This window comes from Cajanus cajan, chromosome 1 (genome assembly GCF_000230855.2).
Source record: "Cajanus cajan strain Asha chromosome 1, NIPB_CcT2T_4, whole genome shotgun sequence".
Lineage (NCBI taxonomy): Eukaryota > Viridiplantae > Streptophyta > Magnoliopsida > Fabales > Fabaceae > Cajanus > Cajanus cajan.
The window spans coordinates 85,770,063-85,785,831 of record NC_138517.1 but is presented as its reverse complement, the minus strand read 5'-3'; the positions used below and the strand labels follow the sequence as shown (position 1 = coordinate 85,785,831).

Below are 15,769 nucleotides of genomic sequence, written 5' to 3'. Positions count from 1 at the left end.
TTTAAAACTTTGCAAACTTGATTTATGTATTAAGAATTTTTAATTCAACGATTTAATCGTTAAAATTTGATGTAGAACATAAGTTATTATGTGAAGTAAGTTTAGGTAAACTTACTCTTGGAATAAGTGAATCCCTTCTCTCTCTCCTCAATAACTCCAAGAGTAAATTTATCAATACTTACTATACTCAATAACTTATATTCTACATCAAATTTTAACGATCTAATCGTTGAACTAAAAGTTTTTAATGCATGAATTAACATTGATATGAGAAAATTTACAATTACTTACTTACAATACTCCATCAATCGAGCTGAATTCCTTAATATTCATAACATTATTCGTGGAATACTTAAATCATATGTAGCTTTTAGCTATTTACAGTTTATAATCCTTATTTAAGTCCATTTATTTTTCAACTATGCTTGCTTCTATTTGGTTCAGAGAAGAATAAAAGGTTAAAAATTATGTTTGGTTAAGAAAAAAAAAATTTAATAGAAAAAAGAGGAAGTAACTTTTTTTTTGCTAGGTTGATAAAGAGAAGAGAGAGGATAGTTCTTTTCTTGTTTAATATAAAAAAATTATAATTTTAAAAAATACTTTCCAAATCATTAAACTTACTATTCCAGAAAGTATGTTTTTTTATACATCCAGAAGGGAGGTTTGTGAAGTCCAAAAATTAGAAAACAAAAGTAAAATTAAATATTATTTTGGGGGGAGAAACTGGTGTGTTATTAATGAAGGGAAGTGTATTTAACAAAATCCAAAAAAGTTTGAGTCTATGCCAGCCCAAATCAAATAAAAAAATAACAACATGAAAATAATAATAACAGTATAAATAAATAATAAAATAATCAAATAAATAAGAAAGGGTGAACAGAAATGGATGATCACTGTAGGCCCACCACAGAAACTTAAATCATAATGATTACAAAAAAAACTTATTATCTTAATACTCTCATCTAATCGAATCCCCGACCAAAATGAGGCCACCATACGTTCTATATTTATCCAAGACCTGGCTAGTTATAAAAAATGATTGATTGAAAGTGATTGTTATTTTAATACGATAGTGGAAACCGAAAATTTAAAAGTTAGGTTTTTAAAAATTCACCTATGATAACGAATATTTAGTTATCTGTTGAACTTTTCAATGGGGCACATGATTGTAAGAGATTTTTATGAGATTATAATTTAGCTAAACCTATAGTTTGTAAGGGATTGTAATTTAGGAGCACATGAGAAGGATCTGCGTGCAGACGTGCAATCTATATTTTCATGTAATCTCTTTAAGCGAACAAAATAGGTACATAGGCAAAATATAATATGGCCTAATACATGCTACATTGAAGCACACAAAGTTGCAATCAAATTTGATCATGACTAAGTTTTCAAGGTATAGCAGCTCCAATGCTCTAATAATCAGGGATGGCAGAAAAGCGGTACCCTTTGGCACCCCGCCATGCATAATATGCAATTCGAGTCTCATAAAAGCCTGTATTCAAATCAATAAAATTATTTAGCAAGATTATCCAGCAAAAGATCCGCATGCCAGATATGTTTATGTCTGCATAGGCATAGTAGATACAAACTAACAATTATTCTGTTATTGAAGAAACATCTATGATAGAAAAATAAAAAATAAAAAATTTGAAAGCTGTAGAGAACAAATAAAACAAGTAAAAAATCACGGCGATGAGGACAAGTGATATGAATCCACAATTGTATGCATATTATTTGCAATTTTAGTTCAAACATAGTATGTAACTTACTCTTTCATTGCCAAGTGACAGCTTTCTATGGAACGATTATTTAGATTCTTGGTGTGTCCCATTTCTTCGGAACATTTTCTAATGATTCATTGTAAAGGTTGATATATGATAAATACAAGGAGGCTACATAGTTTATGATTTATGAATTATTTTTCTGCTAACAAGTGCACGTGCACCCACTATCCAATTTGACCAAATTCATTTGAACATTAACAAAATTGACATGCTTCATGTGCTTCTCATTGTAAAGCTAAAAGCAGTTGGAGTGAAAAATATATTTATAGTTCTTAATACATAAGTATCAACAAATTCATCTAAAAGCATATCAGAAGTCTAACAAATTGTTTCCTTGTTCTTCTATTAATTAAACTAGAGTACTTAACATACATAAACAATGAATATGACATTTAGAGAATCCAACATACCTGGGAGAAAGCTAAGGAACCCTAAGGCTAAAAGGCCATATGCTTGAGACCGTTCTCCCCCCATATGACCAGTGAAGATAAAGTATGAAAGAAACAGAAGACCTGTACCAAGGAATAACAGGAACAGTGCAAGGACAATGGATTTCCAGGGAACTTTATCCAAGGCTTTTGGTGTATAATCAAATCGTGGGTCAAAAGGTCTATTCCTATCACCAATATAATCATCCTCGTCTGTAGCCAGAGGGGTGTAACGAACACGTCTAGTAGCCATATCTCTTCCTGAGTTCTTTGCTCCTAAAATTTTAGCCCAAATAATAAAAAATGACCACATTAGATTTAGAACATACGGGTGCTGAGAAACAGAACCAGAAACTTTAACACTGCAAAGCAGAAGGGATGAAAAGACTTACAGTTAATTGGCAGGTTGTTGAAGATTGAGGGTCTAGTCAAGGGAAGACGGTGCTGCATAAGAAAAAAAAAACTATCACTTCAATCTAACAAATTCAAAAAAATAGATATAATAAAAGGCACAATTTTAAGTTTTCAACATTTAAAATGTAATAGAATATTATAATCAACAGTACATTTGAGAACAAAAAAACCCTACACAAACTCTAATTTAGAGCCATAATTCAATTATGTGACCATAAGGAACTTAGGAGTCAGTTTAAAGACTTTCCATAGGCCACTCGTTGTGATAACTGGTGAGGTTGAAAAATCACTTTAAAGAACAGAGAATTAGACTCCTCTAAAGTGAGGGGGTGCACTTTAGGGAGAAAAAATTCAGGGTAATAACAGATGGTTAAAAAATCGAAGGAGTAAATTTTAACGACTTCATAGTTTGTTACATATATGCACATATTTTATCAAGTTTCATTGAGTTTTTAATCAATGGTTATAAATCCTTACTTTTCCCTTCAGAAAAGCCAAAATTCAGAGGAAAATACATCATCTATCCAATTCCAACGTTTGAACCATTTTATAGAATATAGCTATATAACAGATCTGCTTTCAATTCTATTTTTGGTGATACGCCATATTGATATTGTACAAGGGATGAACTGTTAAAGATCCTAGCAGGTCACACCATTCACTAACACTAGGGGAATATTAATCCTTCATTTAGCTATTATTGACTAAAATTAAATTCCTTGATTCTTTTTGGCACAATAGTTTCTTCAAAGTTACTAGGAAGAATAAATGGAACTGAAACTGAAGAGAATTTTGAATTAAAACTCAGGTAGGTTGTATCATCTCCTATATTTCTAGAAAACCTAATGGAAGTATTTCCATGTAAGATCAGCCAAAAGATTCTCACCCAATTTTTAAAAATGTGGTACATTTAGCTTAAGCAAACATATATTCATTAAGAAAAAATTTCCTAAAAGTGTTTCTTAAACCCGTATTCTAAGTGATGACAGCCATTCATAAATTACAGAAAACAATTAGACATGATGAACTGTGATCACAGGTTCTAAAGTGAATACATACTTTTCCCAAAGATTTCAAGAATAGTGATTAAGCATAGAATTCAAGTACAGCAGTACGAGGGCATGACATTTATGATTATCATATTAATTTACGTGGTACCTGTAAACTAGGAATTACAGTTTATAAGTTATAACTAAAGATATAGGGACTAATTTCCAATAATTTGGGAAATTGTGGTTCAGTTGTTTTTTTAGCCGTGGAATATATTCTCTTAGGCCCAATCAAGAAGAGTCATAAACAGTTTGGAAAAATTAAGAACAAACTTTTTTTTTCTTTCAATCATAACTTAAGCAAAGCACTCAAAAACTGATTCCAAATAAAATCAAGAATCTTTATCTTCATGTAAACCGGCACAAGTCAAAACTGGTGTACCGCGCAAAAGTAGAACTGTCTAAGAGAAAAACTGACAGTTTCATATGCTCAATCAATCTAAAAGTCATATAGGAAGACTAAGAACAAATGTTTAGTCAACAAACGATTCTACTCATAAACCACACCGTTTGTTTTCCCATAGCCATTGATAATTTATTTCACTGAAGTACCAGAGAGCAGAGACAATTAACATAAGAAGAAAAAGAGCAATTCAACACAAACCACTCAATCTTCCGAAATGCACATCCACATGTAAAAGTCTAAAAGAGCCTTTGCAGCTATTGCGTTGCAATTTGCAAAACATATTTACTTGACATCAAACCTTATTTATGAGAAAACACCATATTTAAAACCGTGATATAATGAGTGAAAGGAAGAGAACCAAATTTAATGACTGAGACGATTAGCAAGAGTTTCAATAAAATAATAAAAAAAATGAGTTCAAATCAGAAATTAAGATAATCAAATTTTCTTACGACACAGATTTCAGACAATTACTATCGCTACCTTTTACAACCATCAACAAGCAGTTCAAAACAGAACATAATAAACATAGCTGATGAAAATGAAGGTGAAATTACCGTCTTCCCCTGAATTTCAATTTGAAAGAGGTGAATTGTTTTTAGCAAAGGAACTCTAGAGTTTCTTGTTGATATAGGGCTTAGGGCACAAGCATCTGGAGCAATTTGCAACCTCATGCATAACACAATCAATTTTTGAGGGAAATATCAGAAATTAAAAATTGCACAGATTTTTGGGAATTCGAAAAGATAATAGGAACCTGTTTTCGCTTGCCTTGAATCGTGTTGCTGCGTGCGATGGTGGATTTGTTGTGGTACTTGCAATGAATGGGTGTTTGGGTCAATTGGGTTTTGGGCTGCTCCATGTTTAATGAAATTGGGATAACTATATCAACGTTGACTGAACAATAAAATGAAGCAGATGACCTTTTTTTTTTTAGTTTCTAATAAACACATCAAATTAATAATTTTAATTTCTGTGAACTGAATCGTTTGTATAATACTTAAAAATCTCGTTTCTGTTTTCTTAAATTGTTATAGAAATAAAAATTGTTACCGATAACATGACCTAATTAAAAAAAAAATTCAAACAAGAAAATAAATTAATAAAATTGACGGAAATTAATTATGATAATTAATCATGAATATTTTGTATTAATAATATAATTAATAAATTGTTACAAATTATAATAAAAATATATTATTCAAATAATAATTTTCACAATATTAATGTGAAACATGAGTTATTAAATAAAGAAAATTTATTAAAATTATATATATATATATATTAATGATATTTATTATAAAAAATTATTGAAAAAATAAAATATATATTAATGGTTTAAAGTATTTTTACACCATCAAAATAATTATAAATCAAGTATTAGAACTTTGTTGACTTCGATAATCACTACTTACAAATCATACCAAACATACATAATTTTCAAATGGTTGAAAGTGTAACATTTTCACTTAATGTACACATTAAACTCTTTTATACATATAAGAGGAAGGCTAACAACACACTTTTAATACATTCACTTTCATTAGATAGATTTATTGAAAACTATAAAATCAAAAGAGATAATCATTAAATAGGATGTGCGATTCACAAAGCTTTGTGTTTAATTTAAATTTTAACCAATCAGAGAAAGTGTGTATAAAAGAGTATATCAGAAAGTGCATTACTAACATTTCTTTTTATATAAATAGAATAGAATTATAGTAATGACACTTATTTATATGAGAATAACTAAAATAACACTTAAATTAAAAGACTACTAATAAAACTATTACATACTATCATTATCATAATTATTTTTATTATAATCGTTGTCATAATAATTATGAAAATTATTATTGTTATTACCATTGTTATCGTTATCACTATTGTTGTTATTATCACAAACATTATAATCATTATCGTTATTATTATTATCACTATTATCGTTTTCAAAATGATGACAATGATGGTGATAGAATCAATAACAATGATAGAGATGATACATTGGTAGCGATGTGGTGGTAACAATATAATTGTAATTAAAACTCTTAAAAATCACCAAACAATGCATAGCTTTATATATATATATATATATATAGAGAGAGAGAGAGAGAGAGAGTTAATCATCTATTCACTGCTAGTGTAAAAATTTTTTACACTAGCAACCAATTATATCTCTTAATTATGTCATGTAATTGTTAAAAGTAAATGTGTTTACAGTAACATGATACAATTAAGAGATATAATTGGTTGTCAGTGTAAAAAAACTTTACACTAGCAGTGTATAAGTGATTAACTCATATATATATATATATATATATATATATATATATATATATATATATATATATATAAGGGATCCGTTTACTCTAGGAGTAAGTCTACCTAAACTTATTTTGTTCAATAACTCATGTTCTACATCAAATTTTAACGATCCAATCGTTCAATTTAAAGTACTTAATACATAGATCAGATCTACAAATTTTTAGAAAATTTGAAAATCATTTGATACTTTGTTTCATTAATTCAGATTGATGGATAATCATAAAATTATTTTATACATTGATTTGAATTAATGAAACGAAGTATCAAATGATTTTTAAATTTTCTAAAAATTTGCATATTTGATCTGTGTATTAAGAACTTTAAATTGAACGGTTGTATCGTTGAAATTTGATGTAGAACATGAGTCACTAAACGAACTGGAGTAAATGAATCCCTCCTCATATATATATATATATATATATATATATATATATATATGGGGAATATTGTTAATATACTCCTACCTATTTTTTAGTAGGAGTATGTTAGCAACCTACACCAAAATTTTAGGACAAAAAAATCATTCATTTCTTTTGATTTAGTTAATTTGTATCAAAGATATTATAGTAATTTAATTTAATTTTAAATAAAAATTAAATATTTTCTCTCTCTTATTAATTTCTTTCACTAAATCATTTCTCTCTTTTATTAAATTCCTTCTCCAACCCATTTATCTTTCCTATTAAATTCTTTCTCTAACTTATTTATCTCTCTCCTATTAAATTCTTTCTTTAACTTATTTCTCTCTCATCTCTCATGAAATGACTTAGTAAATGGAGTTAATAAGAGAGAGAAAATATTTTATTTTCTTTTAAAATTAAATTAAATTACTATAATATCCTTTGTACGAATTAACCAAATAAAAAGAAATGAGTGATTTTTTTGTCCTAAAATTTTGGTGTAAGTTGCTAATATATTCTCACTAAAAAATAGGTGGAAGTATATTAGCATTCGCCTGTATATATATCTTAAATAAATTTATATTCTTGAAGGCAGAGGGTATATATGCTGTCTACTCTTGAGTGTGGAGTGGCGGCTATTAGTTACAAGAAATGCATAATGCTCGAGAATAAAAGTAAACTTAAAACTTTAATTATTCTGGCTAGCTTATGCACTTTATTAATGAAAAACGCAAGGCATATGCTGAAAACAAATTCATGTTGCGTGTGATAGGTTTACGTGGATGATATAAGGAGACATGGCAGAGTTATGAGTTATGAGCGATCGAGGAGAGGTAGTGAGCGAGAAAGAAAAGAGCAGATATGATAATGACAGGGCAGATAGCCTTGATCGAGAAAATGAAAAAGCCATACATAATGGCGAAGAGATGCGATTGGGAAAGTTTCAGAAAATATTTCCGGAAACACAAAGAGCTGTTGGACAAGCAAGTAGACTTGCACCACAGCACTCCTCTACACTACGCAGCACACTGTGGGAACCCAGAAATGTACAAGGAGATGCTGGGGCTGGTGCGTGAGGAAGACATAAAGCGCGTGCTGAGGTTGCAGGACGACATGGGGAACACGCCGCTTCACGAGGTGGCGTTCACCGGAGAAGTCGAAATGACTAAGAGCATTCTCGAGTACGAGGAGAAGCCAGGGTCTGATCAGTATCAGCCACTGCTTGAAATGCGAAACCACTTGGGAGAAACACCCGTTTATAGGGCTGCCGCGCTTGGAAAAACCGACTTGCTTGCTTACTTCCTTCTTGTGTGTCGCGTTGACACCGCTAATCATTTTCACAGGACGGCGGATAAGATGTCCATTCTTCACACTGCTGTCATTGACCAGTTCTTCGGTATTTCTCTTCTCTCCGATACTCATTCTCTCTTTTATGCCCACACATATATACATATATATGCCTTTCACACTTTACTTCTTCAAAGTATGAAATTTCAAATATATATATATATATATATATATATATATATATATATATATATATATATATATATTTGAAAGTGTAAAACATTACTCATTTTAAACTGAAGTTTAAAAAATCATATGACTTATATGATACAAGTATTTTTTGTGTTATTCTTAAATTGAATTAAAACTTTCATTCTAGTAGCTTGTATATGTGTCTAGAAAATTATGTAGAAATAAGAGTTCTCCTTTGTCTTTTTTAGTTGATTATGATTATAGATTCTATCTCCATTCATTTAATGGGTTTAGATTATACATTTAGTTTGTCTCCATTCATTTTATGGGGTCAAACTATACATAATCTGGCTTTCATTAGCATGATGGCTTCAGCTTATCTTGTTTTACAAGACTTAGTCTTAGTGTCTTGAATCTACACATACGTACATGCATATGTATGTATGTATGTATGTATGTGTATATATATATATATATATATATATATATATATATATATGTGTGTGTGTGTGTGTGTGTGTGTTTGAGGATCCCTTCTAAGTTTGACGCAGAGAGAGAAAGCGTGAGAGTAAAGTATTAAGTATCAGCACAAAGAGCTTCGAAGAAGATACGTTAAGAGGAAAGGAGAATCAGTTAGAGACATTAAGAGATTTTTGAGAAGACCAAGTGGTTACTTTGTTGTAAAGACAAGAGCTTGGTTGTTTTAGATGGTGGTGCTCTATCCCGTGGATGTAGGTCAAATTATTTGAACCATGTAAATTTGTTGTGTTCTCTTCTCTTAATTTATTTTGTTTTTTTATTGAATTTTTTTTTGTGTTCATGTTTTTACGTACTTGTTTGATTTTCTCATCCCTACATTTTTGGTTTGTTCTTGTATAGGATCTATTCTTGTTTTTTTTTTCTTCTTCTTATTTTAATTAGAACCAACAAATGGCACCATCTATGAGAAGAAGAAAGAAAAAAAAAAGGCTGAATCATGGGAACAACCAAGTACGATATCGAGAATTTTTCAAGAAACAATGACTTTGGGTTATGGAAAATAAAGATGAAAGATATCTTGGTGCAATAAGAAGTTTAGAAGTTTTGAAGGGTAAGGTGAAAATGTCTAAATCATTATCTTAGAAAGAGAAAAATAAGATATAATGATTGATAAGGCAATAAGTGTTATCATCCTATATATGTCTTGGTAATAAAGTCCGAAGGGAGGTTGCAAGGGAAAAGATAGTTATTGTCATGTGGGTCAAACTGGAATCTTTATACATGATAAAGTCTTTAACAAATTGATTATGTTTGAAATAACAACTTTACTCTTTCAAGATGACAGAAGCAAGATTAGTTCAAGAATAACTTAGAGATTTTAACAATATTTTTGATGACTTGAAAAACATTGAGGTGAAACTTGAAGATGAGGATAAAGCCTTGCTGCTACTCAACTCTTTATTAAAATCCTTTGAGAATTTCAAGGATGTTATTTTGTACGGCAAAGATCAAATAGTGAAACCTACTATCTCTCATGAATGTAGGCTAAATTGGTTGAACCACGTAAATTAGTTGTATTTTTTTCTCTCAATCATTTTCATTTTGCTATTACTTTTTTTTTGCTTTCATATTTTTATGTTTTTTTTTAAATTTTCTCATTTCTACGTTTTTTTATTTGTTTTCACATAAGATTTGTTCTTGTTTTTTTCCCCTTATTTTAGAACCAACATTTTCTTATTCCATTCTGTTTAGCAATGGAAAATGAAATTTGGTAAGTTGTTGATTTTCGATGCAGGCACAGCCTTATGGTTATTGAGACGGTATAGCGACCTAGCTTATGAAAAGGAAGACAATGGACTCACAACTCTGCAATTGCTAGCAAAAATGCCTTCTACATTTAAAAGTCAAACCAAAATGGGGCTTATCAAAAATTTCTTATACCCTTGTATGTCTCTCCGTTAACTTATCGATCCTTGGTTTCAAATTTGAATAACAAGCATGCATAAAACACATCAATTTTATTAAAAGAAAACAAAAACCTTAAAATTAAGCTTGTATAGTTGCAACCAAAAATATTTTGTGCTTTCATGGTTTTTTTTGGCTTAAGTTAGGGAATTTAAATCATTTAAACTAAGGGAACGTACTTTAAAGAATAAAACTTTGGATTACGGATTCAATTCTTTAGTTAAGAAAATTATGGATTTTAACAAAGTTTTAAATAGTAGTTTGACGTTGCTGGTGCTTTGATGTGATCATTAATTTAAAGCTTTGGATTCTAATTTAAGTATGGGGGAGGACTGGAATAATGAAATAATGCGTAAAATCCTAGTTCAAGTTATATATAGCAAGTTTTGCTAATAGTGGCAATATTCTGACGCAGTGCTTCCTGACTTTCAAGATTACAAATACTACCATCAAAATAAGGAGTGTGACACAAAAAAGGGAGATTTGGAAAGTGGTGAGAGAAGCAAAAAGGAACCACCCCCAACTCAAAGGAAACTCTCAGGTATGTATTGGCAATTTAAAAACATAAATAACAATTTAGATAATGTCATATGAGATTAATTTTAAACAGCTAACAGTGTAAGGTTTTTATTAGAAAAAATATTCATAATATTAAAAATACTAAAGTGTCGTAGATGTTTTATTTTTTATTTTACATTTAGTTACGCACGGTCTTATTTAAAGAATGCATGAAAAAGAAGAGTTTGAATGAAAGAAAAAGAAAATGACGGATTTTATATAATTTATATAAAAAAAATGAAAATGACTTTTTGAGCTAATAACATATTTTTAATGTGATTATAAAATATTGTTGGGATGCAAGCAAAGTCTCATATTATTCAAACAATAGGATGGACATGTGTTTATATACACATGATTGTCTCTATTGGTTGAGAAGCCTTTTGAGTGATGTTCAAAAGCAAATCCGTGAGGGCTTGGGCCCAAAGTGGACAATATCTCACTAATGTGGAGACATGTGACAATATCTCACCAATGTAGAGACATGTGTGTATGTGTGATAACTCTCTGATGTGCACAACAAGTGGTATCAAAGTTGATGGTCTGATCAGGTGACCAGCTCAACGAGTATCCAAGTTTGGGATCCCTTGTATCGAAAGTCTTGAGGATTGTTGGGATTAAAGCAAAGTCCCACATCATTCAACCAATAGGATGGACATAGGTTTATTATATACACATGATTGTCTCCATTGGTTGAAAGGGTGACCAGCTCAACGAGTATCTAAGTTCGGGATCCCTTGTCGAAAGTCTTGAGGATTGTTGGGATTAAAGCAAAGTCCCACATCATTCAACCAATAGGATGGACATAGGTTTATTATATACACATGATTCTCTCCATTGGTTGAGAGGGTGACCAGCTCAACGAGTATCCAAGTTCGGGATTTGAAGATTGTTGGGATGCAAGCAAAGTCTCACATTATTCAACCAATAGGATGGACATACATTTATTATATAATGTTCCTACCGTAAGTCCGCTGTCAATGTGGAGATATGTGTGTATGTGTGATAACCCCCTCGGTGCTCAACAAATATATGGTATAAAAATACAACACTTAAATAGGACTTGTTCAACATATATAAAGTGATGGAATATCAAATCATAATATATAGTAATTAAAACTCCAACAAAAGTCAATCTCTCGATCCTTTCCGTAGAATTGCGACTTAAGCATATATGTCACAGCATAAAGCATTTTTCCTGGATATTTAGACTTTTAGCAACAATATTCTCCACAACTAACTATATATGAAGAAACATTATAAGAAACCAGACAAATTGTATAATCCATCGATGACAGATCCATAACCAACAAGTTGGAAATTCAACAATGAATTCATTTTTCTACTCCTTTGGAAATTCAATATTGTTATATGTTTTGATTTGTATAGTTAAGATTCACTCCTTTGACGCTATTGCCATCTAATCAAAATTGCAGCTTTTCATTGGATGTGGTATACTATGTGGAAGATTGTGGCCAAAGGTGTAAGTCCATGATATGATATGATATATATATTTCTTTAAAAGTGTATTGTGTCGACATTATTTTTTCCTTTTCTCGTGTTACTTGTATGTTTTGTTCATGTTCAGAATGGAAAGAGATTGATAAACTTTGGAGGAAAAAGGAAATGCATAATTTAGCAAAGGAACTTGTATACTTGCTAGCACAAAAAGACTATTCATGGCGAAATACAGCCATAGCAAGGGATAGAACAGTTTCCATGGGGAGATCACATCCCGAAGGAAAGCAAAAAGAAAAAGATGGTGAGGAACACAAGGAAGAAAAGAAACATGAGGATGCAAGAAAACCTACATATACCCCATTGCTTATGGCTGCTTGCAATGGAATTACAGAGATTGTTGAATTAATAATTCGTTTCAATCCTCATTCAATTGAGCATGTTAGTGAAGATGAACAAAACATATTGTACATGGCTGTCAAACACCGCCAACATGAAATTTACCTTATCTTAAAGAAATTGAAAATGGTGAGAAGTCTTGCTGGAAAAATAGACAAGGAAAGTAACACTGTCCTTCACTACACCGCAGAATTTCAAGGGGGGTCCCAACCTGGTTATGCTATGCAACTGCAAGAGGAATTGCATTGGTTCGATGTAAGTATCCTTTTCATCATGTCATAATCACAAATCATATTCAAACACAATACCCCAGCTACTTCTCAATTTTGATGTGTTCATTCAAATTCTAATCATATACGAAAAGTGATCTACATATTTTAAGAGTAAATTTATTTAAATTTATTTTAGTTAATAATACATATTTTATATCAAATTTTAATAATTTAACCAATGAATCAAAAATTCTTAATACATAAATCAAGTTTATAAATTTTAAAAAAATTAAAAATTATTTGCTATTTCATTATATAAATTCTCATCAACGTATAAAATGTTTTTATATATTTATCAAATATTTTTTTTTTCAAATTTACAAAATTAATTTATGCATTGAGAATATTTAATTCAACAGTTAAATCGTTAAAATTTGATGTAAAATATGAATTATTGAATAAAACAAGTTTAAATAAACTTACTTTTAGAATAAGTGAATCCCTCCTCTCCTCTCCTCTTCTCTCATTCCCTTTCTTTCTCTCTCTCTCTCTATATATATATATTAAGAGTAGAAAAATAAAACCACCTTCCTTACAAAAACTCTCACTTTTAGTTACTAAAGTTTGTAGAAAACGTAGAAAAGAAGTTTAAATAAAGTGAATGATATTTTAAAAAATGCATAATTGTACTTTTTGTCTCATTTTTAAAATTTTTAAAACTCTACATTTTATCACTAAACTTAAAGTATATTTTACTACATGTTAAATGACCATTTGACAACTTTAATTAACTAATAACTTAATATATTGATTACCACATATATATATATATAAAAGAAGTTAATAGTCAACAAGTTACATTAGTCAACTTGTCATGCTAATAATTCACTAATGATACATTAAATTTATAAAATTTTGAAAGTTAGGATGAAAAAATGTACAATTTTAAAAGTTAAGTAACAAAATTTGTAGAAATATAAAAAGATAAGTAAAAAAAAGTGTAATAAAGCCTTTACAAAATTAGCAAGTAAAAAATTTAAAAAGCAAAGGAATAAAGTAGTCATTGCTTAAAACCTATTATGTGAATACTATCTATAGTTGTACATCTCTAATTGATGCCTAGTATGTGATCCTTTTGTGTCTACTAATTATGCACTCACAAACAGCGCATACACAAGAGACTCCCTTATCATTACACTATTCACAAGAACAACCACAACAAAACCGCAAAGGAACTTTTTATGGAAAAGCATGCACCACTGCTCAAGGATGCTCGTGAATGGATAAAAGAGACTGCACAATCATGCTCCGCAGTAGCTGTTCTTGTTGCCACTGTGGTCTTTGCAGCAGCATACACTGTCCCTGGAGGCAATGATAATGATGGCTTCCCTAAATTTCTTCACCACCCCATTTTCTTGGTGTTCACAATCATGGATGTTTTGGCTCTCGTAAGTTCATTGGCTTCGGTGATTATGTTCCTCTCGATCCTCACATCACCCTGTGAGATGTGGGATTTTCGAAGGTCTCTCCCTCGGAAACTCATGGCAGGTTTTGCCTTGCTGTTCTTCTCCATGGCCACAACAATGCTATCATTCAGTGCAACGATTCTTATCAACATCAAGTTAGAGCAGAACAAATGGACTTCAAGTTTGACATATTGTGCTGCATTCTTCCCTGTCTGCATATTTGCATTGGTGCAGTTTCCTCTATATGTTGCCATCAAAGGATGTGTGAGGAGCATCCTTAGGAGACTTAAGAAGATCATTCCTCGTTTCCTTCTCAAGTTGCTCAAAAAGGGTAGGAGAAAGAAATTGTGGGAAATTTGAATTGGAAACTGTCTATTTTCTATCCATTTTTGGTTGTTTGCATTTGGCAATGCCATTTTACTTTTTCAAACTTACATTGATTGTACATTGATTGTATGGGTCATTTGTGGTAAAATAACCATTGGACGTGAACATCTGTGAATAAGAGCTTTTATATATATATATATATATGGTATGTCTTGCAAAATGATTGTAGGTAAGCAAGAAACAACCATCGTTATATGTGAAATTCGTAGGTATTTTAAATAAAACATTTTTAATAGTGGTAATTTGGTCTTGTTGAAGTGTCTGTCATCCGGATCCTCTCCAGCAACTTTTTTCCATATCCTATACAACAAAAAAATTAATTTAATCATACATTGCTATTTAGTTGCATAACTGAATGCATATGGAGGCATTAAATAATTTTTGCTTGGTAAAGCTTAGAAGTGTTGAGAAACACGGGAACTGGCAAAGAGCTAGGGAAATTGAGAGAAAAAAAAATATGGAAGAGAAAATTAAATTTCACTGAGGACTATTATCAACCTACATTTCATTAAGGTGTATGGGCGGAAAAAACAGAGGGAGAAAAAAGAAAAAACTGATAAATGTGACAAATGAAATAATAAAAAATGAATAAAGCATTAGGAATAAAAGTGAAATGAAAGTGAAATGTAAAAAGAAATTTGCCATGATTTTATTTTAAATGACCCTATTTGAACCAGATAAAGACAGATTAATCCGCCACAACTTTTTGCACACTCAACCCGACTCAACTAAATGCTTGGTAATGCTAAGCATACTCTAATCACGCTGATACAGAGCAACATATTAAATTGTAAAGAAAAGGAAAATGAAAACCCATTTGTTGCATTATTTAGAGAGGGAGTATACCTTTGCAACTTAATACGTTTATTTTCTTTTTCTGGTTTTGACGTCAATGTTTATTCACGTTCCTATTTTTTTTATTTTTCTCAATTTTCCAATTTAACCCTTAAATTTTTATTTAAAACAAAAATTCAAAATCATCGCTCTTACCAAAACAAATCAATATTCTTGTTTTCTTTATCTAAATGTAAGGTGGGCTATTGGCACTCCTAAAGT

General features: G+C 30.5%; 2 protein-coding genes across 7 annotated transcripts; one reads left to right on the top strand and one right to left on the bottom strand.

Moving 5' to 3' along the window:
- Positions 1–1,250: 1,250 nt before the first annotated feature.
- LOC109812692 (transmembrane protein (DUF872)) lies at positions 1,251–4,997 on the bottom strand. Of its 5 annotated transcripts, none has more exons than XM_020376715.3 (5): positions 4,842–4,997; positions 4,642–4,736; positions 2,608–2,659; positions 2,198–2,491; positions 1,251–1,495 (listed from the first exon to the last, which is right to left on the bottom strand). In XM_020376715.3, the coding sequence occupies exons 4-5, from the start codon at positions 2,466–2,468 to the stop codon at positions 1,416–1,418; spliced, it is 351 nt and encodes a 116-aa protein (XP_020232304.1). In that variant the 5' UTR covers positions 2,469–2,491; positions 2,608–2,659; positions 4,642–4,736; positions 4,842–4,997; the 3' UTR covers positions 1,251–1,415. The 5 variants fall into 5 exon arrangements, with proteins under 5 accessions (XP_020232304.1, XP_082922102.1, XP_020232305.1 ...); XM_083065976.1 differs by having other exon boundaries at positions 4,856–4,984; XM_020376716.3 differs by having other exon boundaries at positions 4,642–4,753; positions 4,842–4,969.
- Positions 4,998–7,558: 2,561 nt separating this feature from the next.
- LOC109812717 (uncharacterized) lies at positions 7,559–14,857 on the top strand. Of its 2 annotated transcripts, none has more exons than XM_020376742.3 (6): positions 7,559–8,206; positions 10,064–10,213; positions 10,667–10,774; positions 12,228–12,272; positions 12,380–12,903; positions 14,027–14,857. In XM_020376742.3, exons 1-6 carry the CDS (start codon positions 7,672–7,674, stop codon positions 14,684–14,686), a joined length of 2,022 nt encoding a protein of 673 aa, XP_020232331.2. In that variant the 5' UTR covers positions 7,559–7,671; the 3' UTR covers positions 14,687–14,857. The 2 variants fall into 2 exon arrangements, with proteins under 2 accessions (XP_020232331.2, XP_020232330.2); XM_020376741.3 differs by having other exon boundaries at positions 7,562–8,206; positions 10,649–10,774.
- The last annotated feature ends 912 nt before the right edge of the window (positions 14,858–15,769 follow it).

Bases quoted from the DNA above. Each gene is read 5' to 3' on its own strand.
- LOC109812717 (XM_020376741.3), top strand. From the start codon at position 7,672: ATGATAATGACAGGGCAGATAGCCTTGATCGAGAAAATGAAAAAGCCA. The intron at 8,207-10,063 runs GTATTTCTCTTC...TTTTCGATGCAG, and splicing joins TGTCATTGACCAGTTCTTCG to GCACAGCCTTATGGTTATTG. The intron at 10,214-10,648 runs GTATGTCTCTCC...ATTCTGACGCAG, and splicing joins CAAAAATTTCTTATACCCTT to TGCTTCCTGACTTTCAAGAT.
- LOC109812692 (XM_020376715.3), bottom strand. From the start codon at position 2,468: ATGGCTACTAGACGTGTTCGTTACACCCCTCTGGCTACAGACGAGGAT. The intron at 1,496-2,197 runs GTATGTTGGATT...ATTTGAATACAG, and splicing joins GTTCCTTAGCTTTCTCCCAG to GCTTTTATGAGACTCGAATT.